The sequence below is a fragment of the Zonotrichia albicollis genome, chromosome 6 (genome assembly GCF_047830755.1).
Source record: "Zonotrichia albicollis isolate bZonAlb1 chromosome 6, bZonAlb1.hap1, whole genome shotgun sequence".
Taxonomy (NCBI): domain Eukaryota; kingdom Metazoa; phylum Chordata; class Aves; order Passeriformes; family Passerellidae; genus Zonotrichia; species Zonotrichia albicollis.
Window position 1 is genome coordinate 50,658,515 of NC_133824.1, and position 20,804 is coordinate 50,679,318.

Genomic DNA, 20,804 nt, shown 5'->3' on the forward strand with positions numbered 1-20,804 from the left:
CTGTGAAGGCTGAGGTACCCATGCTGGGTGACCAGCATGTATGTGTACTGCAGCTGCCACAGAAGCCAGAGCTCTCTTCACCATTGCAATGTCATCTTCTGTGTGCTTTTGGAAAAGAGAGGGACTAAAAAAACAACATTTAGGCTTCCTCTACTGATACCTAACCAGGTATCAATAGTCATCAGGAGATCTACTTTGCAGATAGTTACAGAAATACTCTCTTTTTCCAGTACGACTAAACTATTAGGCAAAGGAATTCAGAACTAAAATCTCTGATATAGACAGTACCTGGATTCTAGAAATTGAGCAGAGGGTTTTCAGGCACAAGCATAAGTTTTGATTTGCATTCAGTTTGTGTGGGTAGTCTGACCGTTTTCCAGTTTAACTGAATATTGTGCTCATGGAGGCATTACAGGAATTTTATTTCTTTTCTTGTGCAGGACTTCATGTTTCCACCGATGAACAGTTTTTACCATTATTTGTACTCCATTCTGCTCACAGCAATGGGTTTAGTTATATTTGAAATGTATGTTAAGTATACAGGACAAATGTAAATGGATCCAGGTCTAATAATAGTTACAATATTTGTAACTAACAAGAATGACTTTTTATCCCTGTGCAAGATGTTATGTGTGAGATCAGATACAAGCCCAAACCAGCAATAAGTTTCATAAAAGCTTTTAATAAAAAGAAAATCAAATTAAAGTGTGCAGAAAAGTATAGAATACAAGTGGAAAATATCTCTTCCCTATTAACGACTAATATAAAGCACAAGATGTCTTAACAATTATAAATTGCAACATTCACTCCATTTTTATATGGAAAATAACACAGTTATTGCAGAGCATTAAGAATGTAGGTATTAATCTTTCCTCAGCTTTTCCCTCTTTTATTGCAAAAACAAAAAGAAAAATTTTTCCTCATGTTTTCAGAATTAATTATTAAATAAGGCACCGAGAGATTTAATTACCCCTAAACCCCAATTTTGTTAGACTATTTAATGAGGTCATAACTTTGACAATAACATTTCGCTATTTAATAAAGAGGACTACATTCAAACAGCCCTATGACAAAAAGGCCTAATTGAGTTTTATCTGATTATTCAGATGATATCTGTTCTTAAATGATGAGCAGGAGCTATGGAAGTGTTTGCAAGCTGATTTTAGGTCACGGAATAATAGAGTGGACTGGGTTGGAAGGGACCTTAAAAACCATCCGGTTCCATTGGCAGGGAAACTGTCTGTTGTCATCATATTGCAGAAATTCCATACCTTCTTAGTGGTCTCTCATGGGCAGCTCCTCACAGCACAGCCAACAAACTCCAACTCTTTTCTCAACTACCTAACCCACTCTTTTATAGCACTCATCCTCACTGGACACAGCTGTGGCCTGTTAAGGGCAGGCTTGTTCCTAATCTTTGGTAATTAGTACAACTGCAATCCTCAGAGGCGAGATTACCTTTTGCACTATCTTTATTTTCTTACATTCTATCCCCCCACAACCGTCCACTAAATCAGGTTGCTCAAAGCTCCATCTAACCTGGCCTTATTTTAATTCTTTGGTTATTTAATTCTGTAGTTGTGGTTCTATTGTGTTACCCTTCCAAAAAGAGACTAGGATTTATTTGACTTGGAAGGGACAGCTTGAAAATACAGAGTTGAACAGAAGGATCTGGGGGTGGAAGAGTAGCTATTTTGTCCAGCTCTCAGCATGGTGAGAGGGCATCCTGTTAACTCTGCAGCTATGAGAACAGTGAAAAATAAACTCAGTGGACATGTTGTTGAGTATGAAACCAAGTACTTTAAAATTCTTTCTTTTTCCATTTGACATTTGAATGTAGGGAAGAACTCCACTACTTTGGCTGCAGTCATTTCTAGATTGGATTCTGAATAAAAATCACAGTTGAGTAGAGGAAAAATTCCTAAAGACTTGGGTTTAGTTGCCAAATTTCTGTCACATGAAAAGTCAATAGCCACTTCTGCTTTGTAATTTCTAGCCACCAAGCACCATCAGCATTCCTCCTTTTGACTTTACTCAAAAAACTGCTGTAGAGACCTTAGGTTTGTACGAGGCCTCTACATTAGGATTTCTGATAGGATTTCTGATCCTGTCTGTGACCTCTACACTGAGAGTGATTTATCTTCCTAATGCAGAGGAACATTAATATGATGCTTTCTTTGATGGGTTTATGATTTCTGAGCTTATGGACTTGGGCATGTAAGAAAAATTATTTGTGGCTGTGATAATGAAAAGATGTAGAGGGGGATATAGAGAATATAGCCTCTGTTCAATGACATCATGTATTACAGCAGAGTCCTACCTAGAAAGGTCTGTATTTAAAAATGGCATCATGGCAGTCTTTTGTTTTGTTTTTTTTTTTTTGATAGTGAATTTTAGTTATGATCTATGCAATAAAGAATGCAAGCCGGAAAATAAAGAAAGGTGCCTGTTCATAACAAAATTTAGTTAATGATACTATTTTCCTTTTACCTTTCAAGCCTTTTTGGGAGGGCAGTTAGATATGTAGAAACAAAGGAAGGCATTGTGATCTGCAGTCAGTCCAGTGAATTGATAATCTTTCAAGCCACTTTGCACACTGCTTTTATAAAAGCACATAAACTTAGAGACATAGGAATGTATTTCCTAGATTCAAAGATGAGGGCACAGATGAATCTTAAATTTTGAACAAAATTTATATGAACAAAATGATATGAACAAAATGTTTCTCAGCTTATAGAAACCAAAAATATATTCATGACAGACTCATAGAATGGTGTGGGTTGAAAGGGACCTTAAAGACCATCTCATTCCATTCACTAAGCAAGGATACTTTTCACTATCCCAGGTTGCTGCAAGCCCCACCCAGCCTGGCCTTGAACGCTTCCAGGGACTGGGCAGCCATAGTTTCTCCAAGCAACCTGCTGCAGTGCCTCAGCACCCTCACTGTAAAGAATGTCTCCCTCATATCTAACCAAAACTTCCCTTCTGTCAGTTTAAAGCCATTACCTAGGTTCTATGACAAGCCTTTGTCAAAAATGATGTCAGTTTCTGAAAAGAAGACTCATTTTTTTAAATATTGCTGTTGTGATTGAGGTTAGATAATCTACATTTTGCTCATTCTAGTTAGGAGAAAGCTCAATCCCTCTTCAGGGCCCTTTTCCTAAGGAGCTGGAGCCTTGACAATACTACATCCCAGTCTGCATAGGCACCTTCCAGGTGACGTGTCACTTCTGGACAGGATGGGTAGCCTTGGCGACCGTGGAGCACACGCCAGTTATCAAATGTCAGTACGTCTCCTATAAAGAGATTGCACCAAAGACAAAGGTCAGTAGTTGGAATGTTAGAGTTGATTCCTTCAAAAGACACAGAGGCAGATTCATATCAACAGTTAGTGAGCAATAATTTTAAGTAGCCCAGCTGGAGATGCACAGCAACAACACAGTAATTTTAACTTTCTCAACCAGAGAGGCAAGTTCCCTTTTGAGACCTCTTTCATTTCTTGTATAATGAGGAGTTAAAAAGCAGGCTGCTAGAGGAGTGCCTACTGAGAAAATCAAGCCCTGAGGAGAATGCAAGTCCATAGGGCTGAAATAAATAAAATGTGTGAAAATCACTAGGATACATTTTATTTGACCAGTCTAGTACTAGCTGTACTATACACATATATGCTATCCCTGTTAAGAGAATTTCATGAGAACAAAGTCAAAACACAGAGTTAGGAAATTGCATAAATAATGCTAGAATACCAATTTAATTTTTCTCCCTTGTGTGTCTCCATTATCGTAAATCTTGAATTAAATAAATTCATAGTCTTTTTTATCTTCTCTTCATTCCCCATACCACCATTTGCATTAATCAACAAAATGGATGCCACTAATGTAATGTAAGGCACTTTGTTTTTCCATTAATGTGATCTTACATATTATTTCATTGTGTGTTTCCAAAGGAGAGAGATTAATTTCCTCACAGATATTTTAGACACAAGTACCATAGTATATGAGGCAGTCAGATACAAAGATGAATTTACTTTTGTAATATCTCTCGAGAGATTCATGTATTTGTTCTAATGCTGAGGAATGAAAGAACAGAGATTAAGGCCACACAAGACATTACACATAGGACTGCCAATCTATGGTGCTATTGAAACATCAATTTCTAATATCCTATGTAGCATAAAATATCCTATGTAGCTGTTTTGTATTTAGTTTAGAGATATATTTGACTAATCTATAGGTAGACTAATCTCCCCTGCCACTTTTTTCTTCTTTATAGTGTAACAATGGCAAAAGAAATCTACGAGATGAATGCAAGAAAGCAGTATGAAATAAAATAGATGATTAAAAGACTTGAAGTTCCTCCCAGTACTAGTGCTAGCAGTGTTCAAGTATTTTGATTGTCAGGAAAAACATGTGAAAAATTGTTGTGAGGAGAAGGAACTTACTGACCTGGTTTCATCTTGAAAGTAAACTTGTGTTCTGCGCTGTTCAATAAATCATTAAATTCCTTTAGAGCTGCATAAAATGGCCTCACTTTTTCAGCTGGTATATCAAACACGGTGTCTCTTGTTGCATTGTTAAAATTGATGCGAATTGCTTGACCTCTAGAATCTGTGCTATAAAACAAAGAAAAGGGGAAAAAAAGGAAAAGAAAAAAGAAAAAGGAATGTATTCTGTTTTTACTGAAACAGTTCAAGATGATTAAACAATAACTGAATTCTTCTGCTGGAATATCAGTATGTTTCTATAGTAAAATTCAGATTGATATTGGATTGGATTTTGCTAATTAAGACTAACTAGGAAAAGGGATAACCAGGAAAAAGTGTAGACGCTTAATTTGCTCAAACATCTATATTATACACTCTTTAATTGTAGACTTTTTTAAATAAATCATCAACTTTTTTTTTTTAATCAGGAAAGAATATAAACATTTACATTTCATCTTCTGATAGTATATAATTCTTAACCTAAATGTTTCAAGTTATGACCTCTCCTTGGCATGACATATACATGTACATTGGCTGGCATTTGGTTGTTTGCTCACTGGTGCCTGTGCCTAGGAGTAACTCTAATTACCACCACTTCTTGTTTGTGTGTGGCAAAACCAACTAAGTGGCACAATGCACAGTACAAGTCACATATTTCCCTGAAAAATCAGACTAAAGATCCCAGCCAATCAACCAAAAAAACTCCACCCAAACCTAGAACTACAGACCAAGTTAAACCAGTGTTTTCCCACAAGGTGGCAGGAGCAGACCTTCTCTTACCAACACATCATCCACCAGATGACAACAGGGATTTTCTTTTTAGGTGTTGAAACTACTCACTCTATAATCCTTTGTTTACAGTGCACAGCAAAATCACAGTAATCCACCCCAACATCAGTATAGTCTACAGCAGTAGAGGAGAGGATCTGATATGCCTCAGGATTTTGTTTCTTCAGCTTGTTGCATACATGAAATCCATCTACAACTTCACTTTCACCTCCTGCAGCTGTTTGCTTTATACAATGTAGAAACTGAACCTGGAAGGAATTAACAGCTCTTTAAAAAAATAATTGGCTTGCATATTTAACAGTTTATTAGTATCAGTTCTCTCACATCTGTGGTTCTTTTATTCTGTTTGTTTGGTTTTTTTCCCAGTGACAGACTGAGCTCTCATTTACTGCAGCTCACGACACCCTGCCACCAGTATCACAAAGGCAGAAAATTAAAATAGCGTGTTCATAAATCCATCCCATTGGGATATCCTCTAACGCTTGCAATCTGTGAGTCAGTGGCAAAGAGGTCTTGCTTCTTTCCTTTGAGTCCCTCTTTCTCTTCCTACTACTTTCCAGTTCTCTGGAATGATGTGAGTTATGTGGATTACACTTTGATATGACAGGAACGGGGTGAAAACAACTTTTCTGTGGTTGTCCAGTTTTACAGAAGGGCCCTGATTTTTTGTCTGTTATGAAAGGGCAAAAAAGTATTTATCTTTTACCAATTCACAGAAAACAGAATATAACATCTTAATCTCCATTCTTTCTCTGTTACCCTCCTGAGCTGAAGAGATGAGTCCTAAAATGTCACAACCTGACTATAGCATTTAGACGCTAACTTTTGTGAAATAATGAGAGCAGTACTCACAGCATATAAAGGACCTGAAAGTTTTCTCATATGGCAATATTTTCAATACTTTGTGAATTTAATTTTAAAATTATGGGATATATGGGAGACATGCTGAATTTATATAATACCATATAAATTGTATGCCATGTGTATATAGATCAGCATTTGCAGTATAATATATCGATATTTTTACATTGCTCTTTTAAGACAAAATTCAGAGCCACTGATCATCAACCATTTTTCACGCTACAAGAACATTTCCCTTTCTCCTTCTGTGGAATGAAAAAGCCAGTAAACTCAATTTACCCCAGGTGGATGCTGCAGAGCAGGGTAATCAGTGTGAAAACAGAGTCTCTCAGTTGTGTATGCTACATTGTTAGCATCTGCTTTGTCTTGCACTTGCCAAGTTGGTCTTTATAATGAAAGGGAAAAGAGAAAACACATTAGAACATCCAGCCTGCATGCCAGACAGGACACATTGAAACTGTGAAATCACAGCACAACAGTCACTTCATCTTTGGACACGAAAATATTGTAACATTATAAGGAAATAAAGATTTAGCAGTGTCCCTCCACCCCAACAGAGGCTTATTTCAGCAGTCCTAGATAAAACTTCAGTGTGTCAAGGGACATCTGGCATCAGGGCAGTACCTGGAAGAAGGATGGCTTTCCAGTGGTGGAAAAGGCCAGCTGAAGACACTAACCAAGAGGCTTCTGCCAGTAGAAATCATCCTAGTAATGATGCTTCAGAAATAAGTGAGTAGAAGCTGGCCCATTTCTTTTTATCAACCTTTCACTTTCCCTCTGCCACATGGAGCACATTATCAATGAAATGCAGAACTTGTAAAGGCCATGTAATTTTCTCCAGAAGTTATTTTTAAGGCTTCATAATCTTAGAAAATATAGAATATCCTTTACAGGGGGATCTTTCCCGTAAGCTGAAAATTTGCTTCTGGAGAAAAAAGTCTTGAAACGTCTTCCCTTTCTATGACATCCTTTTTGAGAACTAGCTCTGTTTATTTTATTACATAGTTCGTCTCTTGGAATATGGCACAATTCAGTAAAAAGTTTTCTGACAACTGCAGTGAAAAAAGTAAGTCACAGCTATATGACAATGACATGAATGCCTCATGTTGCGGCACAGACTAAATGTGTTTTGAGTGACACACCATGCAGGAGCATTTGAGACCTAGAACCACAGGTTTTGTTTATACAAAGCTCATGTGATGGAAGACAATCCTCAGCAGATGCATGTTACAGATCCAGATGTTTGTCTGGAAAAGTGTAATTTACCATACAGAGATGATATAATTGCACGCACATCAGTGACCAAAAAGAAATTGTGAAACTCATTTTCCCTTGTGGAATACTATAGACAAAATATGTTCCAGATGGTGTGTGCCTACTTTTACTTCTTAATAACAGTTTAAAAAGAAAATAGGTTAAAGATCCTGCAGATAAAATTATTTATATATAGTATATAAATACTTTTGTTCTAGGAGTGGTATTTAGTATAGAAATTATGAAAAATGCTAAAATTAGATTTCTACAATTTCCAGAGGGAAAACCCTCTTGAGTATTTGCAAATGTGTTTAACTGACTAGGAGAAATAATTTTTATTATTTGGTATGGCACATATTCATCAGTACATTACTTGAGTAACAGCACATATTCATTATCACATGACCTCAGTACTCAAGCGTGACAATTTCAACCACATTTCCACAGTCTGACAACCAAAAAATAGCCCCTTTTTATAATTCCTGCAATTAGTGCTGAAGGCAGCTAGATTTGCTCCATCTTTAAATTCATAAGCTTTTGTGTCACTTGATGGTTCTAAAACAATTTAACACCGTCTTATTTAGATAAAATATATAAAATTGCTGGAGTGGTAACATTTTATAGAATCATCAGAAGCTTTTGTAAAAGCAGTCATTGCTTTTGTATTGTCAGGATTTGCAAGGGAAGCTGCTCTCCAGGAGCTTTCCTTCCACACAGTGAGCTTTGGTCAAAGCCCAAGTTACTGACTTGAAGTCAAAGAGGCTAATGGGGAGCTCAGCATTGAATAGGGAAAAATCAACCTCACTTTGTCTAAGTCTCATCTGAGCTGAAGCATCTTGGCCATGTTGGGGGCACAGGTATTAAGGTTATATTAGAGGACTCTGGGACCTTAAGGAGAGCAAAGTGGGTTGGAATGGTTTGTGGTTTAATAATTAGGGTCAGATTTCAAAGCCCATTGTTCAGGCTGTTTGATAGAGTAGGAAGATTGGCACCAAGCAGGTGTAGCAATTTTTTTGCATTAGATAGCAACATGGGTTCAGCCTTCATCAGTAGAAAACCATGCTGACTGTCACCTCCTTAGTCCTGCCAAAGTGCAGCACTAGGAACTGAAGACACACTTGAATCATTTGATCTTACACTTCATTAAAAGTGTATGTCTTATACATATGAGATTTGGGACACGTGTCCTTCTCTTGCTGCTGAGGACCTCCAGGTGACACTGATGGATTGGCTGTTTCCGTGGCAATGCTGGAGCCCTGAAGGAAGGCCTTCACATCACACCAAGCACTGGACAAGGCTTCAGAACAGAGGAGGAACACAAGGTCTCACAAGGTGAGAAGTTGGAGAAACAAATAGCAGTCTGGAGTGACTTCATTAATTAATGACTGGAGACTTCATTAATGCAGTTGGGTCTCCATAATGGAAAGAAAAAAGTTAATTTAAAAAGTGGAAACTCTTGGTGCTGTTATATGGCTGATATAGAGAATGTTTCCACTTTTTAAAGTAATGACATTTTAGGAGGTCACACCAAGCAGACATCTAGACACAAAGAAAGGCTTTTTTCTTTTATGTGTTAGAATTGAATTCATTGCTGTTACATTACAGTTTAAAATTCAGGGTCCTGTTGCGGTAATGTTTAATTTGGCAGGCTTGCCAACTCCAAGTTTATCCTTTTATTTCTCATATTTTGTAGGCCATGTATTTGGCTCCCAGTAAAACACCAGGGAAATAATGACCCAGAGTTATTACTCTATTACAGTTGTAAAAGCCACCCCAGGACTGGAAGCCAGCAAGAACTGAACTTCTGTTTTGGAGAGGAAAATTATGGTAAGTACTAGCTACAAACACTTTTTCTTAGATAGAGGTTACTGATTCAGCTCAGCAAGATCTGAGTTGCCACCATGGTTTATCTGCTCATTTAGTAGGTGCTTGCAGAGGTAGAGCTTCAGTTTGCCAGTTCTTGGCATCAAAAAGATAATTTCCAAGTGCCTGCTTGTGCGCCTTCAAGCTGAACTCTGCTTGTTGGGATTGGCTATGGCTTTCCAGAGCAGGCTCTGTTGAAAGCAGGAAAATGGGTACTCAGCCCATTTTCTTGGTGAGGTAGGCCATGATACCATCATCTAAGTCTTACCTATAGCCATAACTCAAAATCAGACTAAATAAAAGTTTAAGAACAGATAACTTCCTCTGTTAAGAACAGGACTGAATTAGGGATTTCTGGTTTTGTTTCATGGCATAGATAAGTAAGTCTGTCTCACTGTTACCCTATATTCAACAGCATTTGTTTTTAGGCACTTTTCCTTCTCTTTGCAGTTAGTGTTATTTCTGCTCTTCTCTACATACCCTACCTGTAACAGCAAAGCAATTATCTTTTAAAGTATATGAACTTGATGCCAAATTTTCTAAAATATAGAGAAAAAAAACATACACCTTGCTTTAGCATATAAATCCTCAAAAGAGATATAACAAGCTTAGACTAAGATCATTAGAGGTGATTACAACACTGGCAAAACAAAGATTTTATAAAACAAACTCACCCATAAAATGTGAGACGCAGAAACCCAATCCTGTGGCCAAGTCTAATCAATTCTCCCTGCCCTGTAGCAGCTCCTGTCAGTAGAACAATTCCCACTTTCTTTAGGGTGCACAACCACCTGTATGCACTTTCATCATTGCACATGATCTCTTCAAAAGGTATTTTGGGAAGTTGAAGGTCTGAGCCCCAGTACTGATGTTCTGAAAGGGAAGAAATAGAGAAACAAGTTCTTAGCTGTTTTAGTATCAAAACTCTTCCGTTTACTGGCTTGTATGCACAAACATACACACACATTCAAAGATAGTGCACAGGAATGGGTAAAAAGGACAAAGATACAAATTCTTACTTTTTTTGTTTTGCGTAAAGTTAGCATTGATTCTAGTTTTTTGCAAAACTTGAAACATTACTGGTTTAAGTCAAGCATTCTCTAAAATATTGAATCAGGGCTTTTATTCTTACAGTAAAGACATAATTGTTTTTCCTTGCTATTATATATTTAATCTGAAGCTGCTATTCTTAGAAGAGTGTATTATAAATCATGAAAATATTTTATCTAGAATAATTGTTTTGTTTAAATCATAACTACCTTACTTAGTGTTTTAGCTAAAATTCAGATAACTTGCCCAATCATCAATCACAGAGATCACACACTAAAAAATGAGACCAGATAAACATTTGTAAAATTATGCAGGTGGCATGACTTATAAAACGCCTGTATCTCCATTTATTCCAACGTCTCTTCGTGGACAGGACAAATAAAAACTACAAATTCCAAGGAGCTTTCAGAATTGAGAACTTTGGGTAATTTTACCTCGTGACTGAAGGACATCCTATAGTTCAAACAAATGCAAAGATCAGGTTTGGGCTTCTTTTTTTACCTCTTTCTAGATATAGGTAGGAAGCACAAAATACAATGTGCTCTTAAATAAAAAAGATTAACTCAGACACTACAGAGTTAAAATATTTTTTAACCAGTAGTGTTCTTCTTTCATCTGGCTAAGGATACTTAGAGATGGTTCAAGAATCAGAACACACATGGCCAGGAATAAGCTATCCACAAAGACCATCTTTTATGGTCTACCTGATTTTCAAAGAAGCAGCAGTATGATTCAACAAGCTGTTCAATTTTGTAACACATGTCTGTGAAATAAAAAAATGCAAATCTTGAGGAGACATATAATCTCACATCATTAAATACCTTTTTGATACCACTCCATGGTCAGTTACTCACTGATCCACTGTGTTTAACTTAATATACATCTTTTCACATGTTTGAAAGATGGTGAAAAAATAAAATATGAATATTTTCACTTTACTCTATTAGAAGTTAAGAAATTTAAATAGACGTAAGTATGTTGTATAAGAATATCCTTTGAAAGACAGAGCAGGTGAATAACTATGTGAAAACTAATAGAACATTTTAAGTTATATCTTTTCCATCCTAGTTTTCTTACTGACTTGCTAATAAATATTTTCCTAATTTTCCAGAAACAAGAAGTAGAATTTCAAGGAATATATCAACATATTTTCTTCACTTTGGAAAATAAATACATGCACCTAGAATTGAACTGCAGCTCCAGGAGTCCTAGGCTTCCCAGGGTACATGGACCCTTGTGTGCTCTTGTTCAAGTTCCCAATTGCTCTTGCTAGAAGTTTCACCTGATATGAGATGATCCTTCCTGGAGCAGAGCATGGCCTGTGGTGTTGGGTTTTCCAGTGGGTTTGGCTTTTGTTACAGACCTGTGCTTTGTCACAGCACTGCAGAACAGCACATGCTCAGCATAGCAGGCTGGGATTGTCTTGGATTTTGGCATGACAAACCTGCCAACCCCTACAGCTGCCCTGTGGAACCACCACCCTCCATCCTCCACCCAAGCAGACCTGCAGCACTGGTGCCTGTCCTCTGGCCTCAGATTCAAGCTGTGGAGCCAAAGGGAGGTAAAAGCTAAATTCAAAATGCTCCTCATATCACTTAACTTGAAGAGAAATAATTTTTCTGAGAATTTAGCCTTTGCCAGACTCTGAAATGTATTTGGGAATAATACCATAACCATAATATGCCTGCTGACTGAAGAGATATTTAACCTCTATGGTACTGCTAAAGGTGGAAATTGCAAAGTGTCAACAAAACTGAACTCTACACTGATACTCCTAAAACAGCTACTAAAACTGAGGAGCTTTTTTTTTCTTTAATGCTTCACCACTTTGCATTTTAAAAACAACAACAAACAAAAACAGTTGCCAAACACCAACAAAACAAAAAAGCTAGAGATTAAATACAGTTCAATCCTGCCGTGCAAAGCCATAAACTCTTTTCCCCAAAGCTTCACTTTTGTTATATAAATTCCCTTCCAGTGACAAGTGTAGCCAGCACCCTTAATGGTTTAGGTTTGTCTTTCTTTTTAAAGGTGCAAGCTGGTACACAAATGCATGTAAATCCACCTCAAATTTCAGAGAAGAAAGGCTCCAAGTTTCCAGCCCCTCCTGACATGCTGATGCAGTCAAGAGCTTGGCCTTTGAGCTACTGCAGGAGCAGCCTTTCCCTCTTCACATTTGCCAGTGTACTCCATAATGACACCATGGTAAATACACCAGAGGTTGGAACATTGCATATAGCTCCAAGTGGTAATATGAATGTGACCACACCATTTAATACTAATTATCCCAAAGAAAATGATTAATTTTAGCACAGGATCTCCAGCAGACTTTTTAATCTTTATGCTTTACATATTAGTAATTGTGGGGTTTTTTCAAAGAGCTCTTAGAGCTTAATTTAAATACATTAGTGCCAATTTTGATCCTTCTAGTAGCTGCAATAGTTCTGAGGTCTAATTTCTCACACTTATGGTATACACATGAACAGCTTTTAAACAATTCTTATTTGTACAAAAAACAGTGAAGGAATTCTCCTGACTGGTCCCAGAGAGCATCATAGTCAGGTGAGCACAACAGCAATAGGTGAGAGACAAGTCATAGATCTATGCTAAAAGAAGCAGCATTTACACCTTGGCTCCAGAAGAAAATGCTGTATGTTGACCAATATTTACAATTTGACAGATTACCAGGTCCCTAATTAATTGGAAAAGGGACAGGAAAGCAAAAGAGAATGGAAAAAAGATCTTGTGGTATGCAGGTTCTTCCACTTAAAAGTGTTTTTAAAAAGACTTCCTGAAAGTCTTAGAAAACTGTATGCTCCCCATGGCATGTTATTCTTCCACATACCAAACAACAGGAACTTTCTACCCATTTTTATTCACAAAATCTCTTCAGCCTGAAAATCTATCAAGGAGCTGCACTGGACTGCACAGGGACTGTACTCTTTGGCAGTATTTCCTTGTAGATCCCAATCAAGCACTTCATTGTTTTATCATGTCATCATAGAACAATTTCTTCCCCCTGCTAAGGCAGTAAATACAGTTTCCATTGTACTATAGTAGAAGTAGTAGAACATATGCTCTGAAAGTTGAAGGGGTAAGAAAGATAAGGATGAGTCATTAGTGTCTGGACAGCCTTAGGTCTCATTGCACAGCACAGCTGCAAAATTAAAGTAATCATAATATAAATTATCAATTTATAAATATTGATAAATATTTATAAATTATCAATTTATATTGGCCACCCATCCCAATGCCCAATCTCCCTTTCTGTGAAGAAATTCTTCCTGATATCCAACCTGAACCTTCCTGGTGCATCTTTAGTCTGTGTGCTCTTGTTCTGTGGCTGGTTGTCTGGGAGCAGAGCCCGACCCTCACTGGGCCAACCTCCTTTCAGGGAGCTGTGGGGAGTGATGGGGTCACCCCTGAGCCCCTTTTTCTCCAGGCTACACAGCTGAGCTGCTCCTCACAGGACTTGTGTTCCAACCCATCTCCAGCCTTGCTGCCCTTCTCTGGACATGCTCCAACATCTCAACGTCCTTCCTAAAGTGAGGGCCCCAAATTGGACACAGCACTCCAGGTGCTGCCCAACAGGGGAACAATGACCTCCCTGCTCCTGCTGGACACACCATTCCTGATCCAGGCCAGGAGCCATTGGCTTTCTTGGCCACCTGGCTACACTGCTGGCTCACATTCAGTCTGCCACAAGTCAGCATTCCCAGGTCCATTTCTGCCTGGCTGTTGTCCTGTCACTCTGTCCCCAGCCTGTAGTGCTGTAGGGGTTGTTGTGGTTTGGATGAACCTCACCTTGCTGGATTCAGCCCATCTATCCAATCTGCCCAGGTCCCTCTGCAAATGTAACTGAACAACTCATACAGGATAAAAACAAGTCTTATAAAATAATTTTGTATCTTTATTGATAATTTATATTATGACTACTAAATCCCCAGATCTATGTGCTTTTCAAAACAGGAAGAATGAAAATCTTTTGAAAGAATTAATGCCTCTTTCAATAATTTCAGAACAATAATTTGTGGGGGGAAAGAAAGGAAAAACAAAAATCCCATTTCTTGATCATACCAGGCTAGTCCTAACTACATTAGAGTTTGCATAAAATGAGAAGATCGCCTTTGTTCAGTACCTGCAGATGGTGTGCATGCATCAACACGTGGAATTATCCAGCATTTACTACACAACTTGGGACAATGCTGATCAAATTTTCTGGAGTAATAAAAGAAAGTCTAGACACCACTAGAGTAAATTACTCCATCTAAAATTATTTTGCCTACAGCATGTATTTTAATGTTTGTTGAAAGCCAAGTGTATTTTTGCTGTATCGTAAGTTATGTATATGGCAGCCTAACTTGTCATTAAGCCCTTATCAGTTATTACTGCAGGATAAATTCAAATGACCAAACTCTTAAAGTAAAAGACTACTTTTAACTTCATCCTCCTAAAATTTTCATCTCTCAGGACCTAGCAGAGAAACTGAAAACAGCATTGATACTGTTAGCACCCTGATTCAAACTTTTATGGAGCTGGATGTAAACATTCAGTACCATATTATCACATTTTAAAGAATTATCATCATTTGAAACCTTTAAATTGCTGTTTAAACATTAACCTAATTTAATATTAAAAATATTAGGTACCACTACAGACTAGCTCTGCAGAATCTTCTCTTTCGCCCAACATGAAAATATGATTGTGATGTTATCTAATTTCCACCCCCACCTCCCGAACCCCCCAGCCCCAGCCTATTGTTGGAATACCAGCATGTTGGAAAATGAGCCTCAGCAAACACAATGGAGTTAGATACTGGATACTGGCTTACTCTGTGTCTCTCACAAGCACCCTCTACTAACCCCAGCATCTGAATTACAGACATGGTAAATCATTCCTGTGACATCTGCTGTGTAGAACTCCAGTAAACAGAAAGAAAAAAGAGTATCTTTGAGACACCACAGCTGTAGAAGTAGAATATGGCTCTTTGGCTGTTCTTTTGGGAGCATCTTGTAAGTGGGGCTGAAATGAGCCTTGATATACACAAATAGCAGATTTTGATTTTGCATGTTGCATGGATAGGATCTGGCAATGTTTTAAAAGAGAAATCTTGACATACTGCCATAGAACTATTTATAGTCACTTCATCATGCACTGAAAATCTGACCTACTCTTCTTTTTGGGCTTGACACAATGTCTGACATCTATGTTTCTTGAATCAGAAACCACGATGGAAAAACATTTTTTTTAAAAAAAAGCAGCACTAAAAGCAAATAACCCCTTGCAAAAGAAAAAAAAAAAAAACCACAAAAAACCAGCCACAGCTCTGAATGTCAGCAGTGAAGGAAAGTTAACCTTTAACTACAGCAGTCTGGCAAGCTTGCATTTCTCTTTGTTGAAGCAGCATTCAGGGCTGGCATTTCATAGCACTGTCTGTAACATTATACTGCTGGGCTATGGTTAGCTGCTTAAGGGCATGTAGTTTGAAGTGTGCATCACCACAAGGAAGCGTGTTCTAAACTTACCAAAATATACAATGAAAACCAGATCTTAAACAGCCAGCAAGCAAACTCACAGCCTTTTTTTGCAACTGAAACCTGGGGAAAACTGCAAGAAGGCGTCAATCATAATGAGCTAGGGAACTCATTATTATCATTGTCTGAGAGCATGAGGAAGATTAATGACACCACTAAAATAAAGCCAGTTAATTGGTGTAACATTTATACACAATTTCTTCAGACCAACCATGTGAAACAGAATCTGAAAAAGCTTTGCCCAAAGAATGAAACAGATCTTTGGTGTATATTTTAACCTGGATGGCTCTAACGGAGAAGAGCAGTGGCAGAGCAGACTTCCAAAACATGCACTGTATTTAGATGCCAAAGGTAACCACTGCGCAAGTGCATGCATGTGAAGGCAAATCACAGTCAGTTAAGACTTCATAATAGGTGAAAAATGTAGCATTACATCTGAAATATTGAAATCTCAGTAATTAATACCTTTGCCAATAAACTCAACCTGAGATCCAGATTATTTTGCATGGGTACTAATTAAAGCAATTTACATCAATCCCTTTGAAGACTACAAAACATCCTGCTAGCTTTCATAGAACATTCATTTTCACAAATAAAAGTTCTTGCCATCTGAAAAACCAAGTCTAGTTTCCCTGAATGAGGTCTGCATCTTCACCATATTCACTCTGGAAGCATGCCAAACTCTTCAAAATACTAAACACAACCGTTTATTTTTGCCAGAAGTAAAGAAGATAGAAACATTTATGTTATCAGGGGAAATAGATCCATTCTGAACTACGAAGAGTTTATTACACATCCACTGAAATGAATGGAGATATTTCTTATCTTTTAAACCAGTAATGTCCTATTTTAACAGCTACTGTATTAACACCGAACACAGATGCACAGCTTTCTGCAAGAGCAGATCTCACAGGAACATCGTCAAGAGCAATCACAGGCATCCTCCAAGCTTTCACACCTCCATGCTCAGTCTGAAATGCTGTCAAATTTCTGACTGATGAAATGCATCATGCCAAACCTCGTGGCTCTATAATTATCCACTTTAAAGGGTAAGTGATCTGTACAGGGTAAATGTCACAAAGACAGTTGAACAAAATACTTTGCTATCAAAAGACAGTCTACCACTAATACACGCACGGGAAGCAAAGCAAACACAACCTGAACTTCAGCACTCCACACTGCCAGGCTACAGTTACTTTTTAACAAGATGGCCATGAAGAAGGGGAAAAAATGTTTCAGTTGTAACTCCCTTGCAGTTCCAAATAAACTTTCTTTTTAGAAAAATTTAGAAAAAATTTAAATATTTTAAATAGCACTCAGACACTTGCATAGCCACAGACCACTAGTGGTCCATGGCTCATTTATGAGACCTACTAACACTTTCTGGAAAGAGAAGGCTTTTAGGAAAGTAAGTGCAGCCCAAGTAGTTGCACTTCTCCCAGGTATAGAAGGTAGAAGAGGGAAAAGATAACCACAGGTCCCTGTCACACATGCACAGCCTGGCACGGGGCACCAAGGGCTGTTCCCACAGCTTCAGCTGGGTAGACCTGGTCCTCACACAGGCACCTCAACCAGGACTGTCAGTGTCAAACCCCTTGCATTTGCCACAAACATGGCAGACATGGATTTAATTCCTACCTGGCAAAAATAAATCTACTCGCATTTCAGCTCTGGCTTCTTCAGAGAAGCATCGTTTTTTCAACCACTCAGCTTCATATTCACTTGTGTGTTCATCAGGCCATGTAATAGAGATCTTTCAACACAAAGGAAAAGGTGAATTTAGAAAAAAAATATTTGATAAACATCATCTAGAACAACAAAATTCCTTAGAAACAGCAGAAGTTGTAATACTTAGATCAATAATATCAGAGTTAAACTTTTCCTGAAGCATGATAGCAAAGAAGTAATGAAAACCCAACTGAAACACCATTCACATTCTGCTACTTCTTATAAATGTTAATTTTCATTTCAACCCATGACCTAATTTGCTGGTTTGTGTGGGCTGTTTCCGCTGTGGGAGCTGCACTTAACAGAAAGAAGGGAATTGTAAAAACTGGCACGTATCACTGGGGAGAGCACCTCACCCCAGCTCAGAAGAGCAAAAATTTCTTGCAAAACACTGACAGGTCATGAGAAAAGAAAAAGAACAAGACAGACAAGGACCTTTTTCTAGGAGAGAAGTCCACCTCCTACTTTTGAAGTCTTCCCTCTATCAAATAAATTTTTAAAAAGTGTTGAGTTTTTCAAATTCCTGAAAAAAAACATGGATAGAAAGCATATGGCTTTGCTTGTCATGAACTGAAAGAGATCAGTCCAGCACAGACCCCTAGCTGAATTTTTAAGGTGGATGAATAGGTATCAATTCCCAATTCACATGACTCTGCTCATTCACATGATGGTAAAACACTGTCAGTATCATTTTAGTATTAATGCTGTGCTTTTATCAGTTTCTGAATTTAAGTGGAAGCAGACAATTCCTAATTTGCCTGATCAAATACTGAATTTACATGGCAATTATTTTGTGTACAATCAACTTGGGAGCCCAGAATTCCTCACCAGGGACCCTTATCCTGTGGCTGAGCTACTCACACATGAGCCAGCCTCTGCAAACTGCCCCTGCAGCGAGGCTGCCACATCTGACACAGGGCTGACTGCTGCATTTCCAATATGTTTAAAATATCTTTAAGTATAAAACCAAGGAAATCAGTTTGCCAAAGGAGCCACGAACTGTTTTTAATAAAACATTAAAAAAATCTAAATAATATGCTAGGATTTTATATATCAGGAAAGGTTGACATTCATAAGGAGGGCAGCTGCTATCCTCTCTTGCCTGATAACCTTCTATTTTGCAGGAAGAAATGTTAATGTAGATAAGTAGACAGGGATACAGACATTAGTCCAATTCTGATTATTGGCTTTAACTTTGGTTCAAGCGTTCACTCAAGATAAAGGTTATTTTGCATCAAAAGTTTCCTAATAAAGCTGATATTTTTGTTATAGATTAAAGTCATTCATTGTCTTACCATTATTTTTTCATATTTTCAAGGCATTTACTTAAAAAACTAAGAGAGGAAGAAGTGTAAGTGTGATTAAATGTGCAAGAAATGTCTGAATTTTCAACAACTAGTGAGGAGGAAGGATATGGCAGAATTTTGAAAAGCATTATTATATTATAAAAGCTGAAGCTTGAGTTTATGCAGCCTCTGCATAAAATCCATACAGTGAAGTTTCACATGTAGGTGGAAAGATCCGAATTCCCCAAAATGCGATTCTTCCTGAAAGCTTTGCAAATACCTGCTAAGGCGCGCAAACAAGCAAACTGTCATTAGAGTGCGACTTGCAATTGTCTCGAATTTAAATTAATAAGCATCGTTAGACAACTTGCACGAGAAGGTGAACGACGGCTTGCTTCAAATACCTTTTTGCTATCTGCCAGAGCAACCTGCTTGGCCACGATGTCCACATCCAGGTCCTCGAGGCGCAGCCTGCGCGCCCCGGCGGAGGGCAGGAAGCAGAGCGGGCACTGGCAGCTGTCCCGCAGCCACACGCTCGGGTAGCTGCTCTCGCTGCCGTCCTCCCACTGCACGCACACCGAGCGGCCCCCGCCCGCAGCCCGCACCGTCCGCACGGCCGCGCTCATGCTCAGACGCCGGGACTCCGAGACACCGGGACTCCGCTCTGCAGCGCTGCCGCCTCCTCCGCTTTCTGGACTCCGTAGCCAAAACGTCACAGGGGGACGTCAGAGGGAAGTCATGGAGCTCCTGAAACCAGTTGCCATTTGTTTTTCAGAGTTTCAAGCCGTTTACTTAAAGAATAAAGAGAGGGAAAAGTGTAAGTGCGATTAAATGCATGAGAAATGTCTGTATTTTCAACAGCTGGTGATGGAGAAGCATATGGCAGAGTTATAAAAAGTATTGTATTGTATATTGGGTTCTACCTTTTGGGTCCTATAGCAAAAACATCAGAGGGAACTCAGTCACGGAGATCCTAAAGCACCACCAAGAGCAGCTTATTACTGAAGAAGCAAGAACAGCACAAGGACAGTGTTACAACTGATTCCCCCTTCCCTTCCAACTACCTAGACTACGGGAATATTCATTATATTGTGAAAAACGCAATTTAAAAAAAAAGTTTTTAAAAAGACATGTTTTTAAAAAAAAATTTAAAAATGTTAACAGTTTAATAACAATAAAATGGTTATAAAAATAGCAATATAATTAGAGTAATAATTATTTGGACAATTTGGATTAGGACGACATGAGACAATAGAAACAAATAGTTATGGACATCCATGTACCTTTTTCTGGGCAAAATAAGCCTGAAAATGGACACCCGTTAACAGAATATTAACTCTTAAAAGCAACAGCCTGTTGCATATTCATACACCATACATGATGCATAAATTCCATTCAAGCACAGGATTCTCTCTGGTCAGGGTCAACTTTTTCCTCCTAATCCTAATGGCATCTTCAGGACTGAGCGAGGCAGGAAGAAGTTCATTTATTCTGATAATGGAGCAATAAAATCTCTTTCTCTGAAAGATTTAGGTGTCCTGTGGCTGCTATCTGGTGCAAATACCTCATTCCTGTCTTTAAAAAAATATCCCACATACATAGTTTCTATTTTAACATTATGTTATAACCTAAAACCATATTTAACACTTTACTTAAGAAAATTAATTCAGCATAACCTTCTAACATATAATATTCATTTCAATATTTGCAAAAAGCCAATCATAAAATAGGCATTTTTCCCAATATGTTATTGACAGAGGGTATAGTCAGACATATTTATTCAAAAATCCCTTCAATTTGATCTGTCATCTTGGCTGTCTTTCGTTGCCATGCCCTCTGACCAGAGATGATGCAACAGCCCTGAAACCTCCTCTCCCCTTGGTTGGGGGGAGGGCAAACCTGGCCTCAACAGGTGAGTCTGTGGCCTCCCCCACCCTGGACACAGCCAGAGCTCAT

The 20,804-nt window shown here is 38.2% G+C and overlaps 1 protein-coding gene across 1 annotated transcript; it reads right to left on the reverse strand.

The window, feature by feature from the left end:
• Positions 1–662: 662 nt before the first annotated feature.
• Positions 663–19,620, reverse strand: BBOX1 (gamma-butyrobetaine hydroxylase 1). Its single transcript, XM_005492333.4, has 7 exons — positions 19,253–19,620; positions 17,473–17,587; positions 9,925–10,123; positions 6,413–6,518; positions 5,324–5,520; positions 4,446–4,612; positions 663–3,296 (listed from the first exon to the last, which is right to left on the reverse strand). The coding sequence occupies exons 1-7, from the start codon at positions 19,472–19,474 to the stop codon at positions 3,136–3,138; spliced, it is 1,167 nt and encodes a 388-aa protein (XP_005492390.3). The 5' UTR covers positions 19,475–19,620; the 3' UTR covers positions 663–3,135.
• Positions 19,621–20,804: the final 1,184 nt, after the last annotated feature.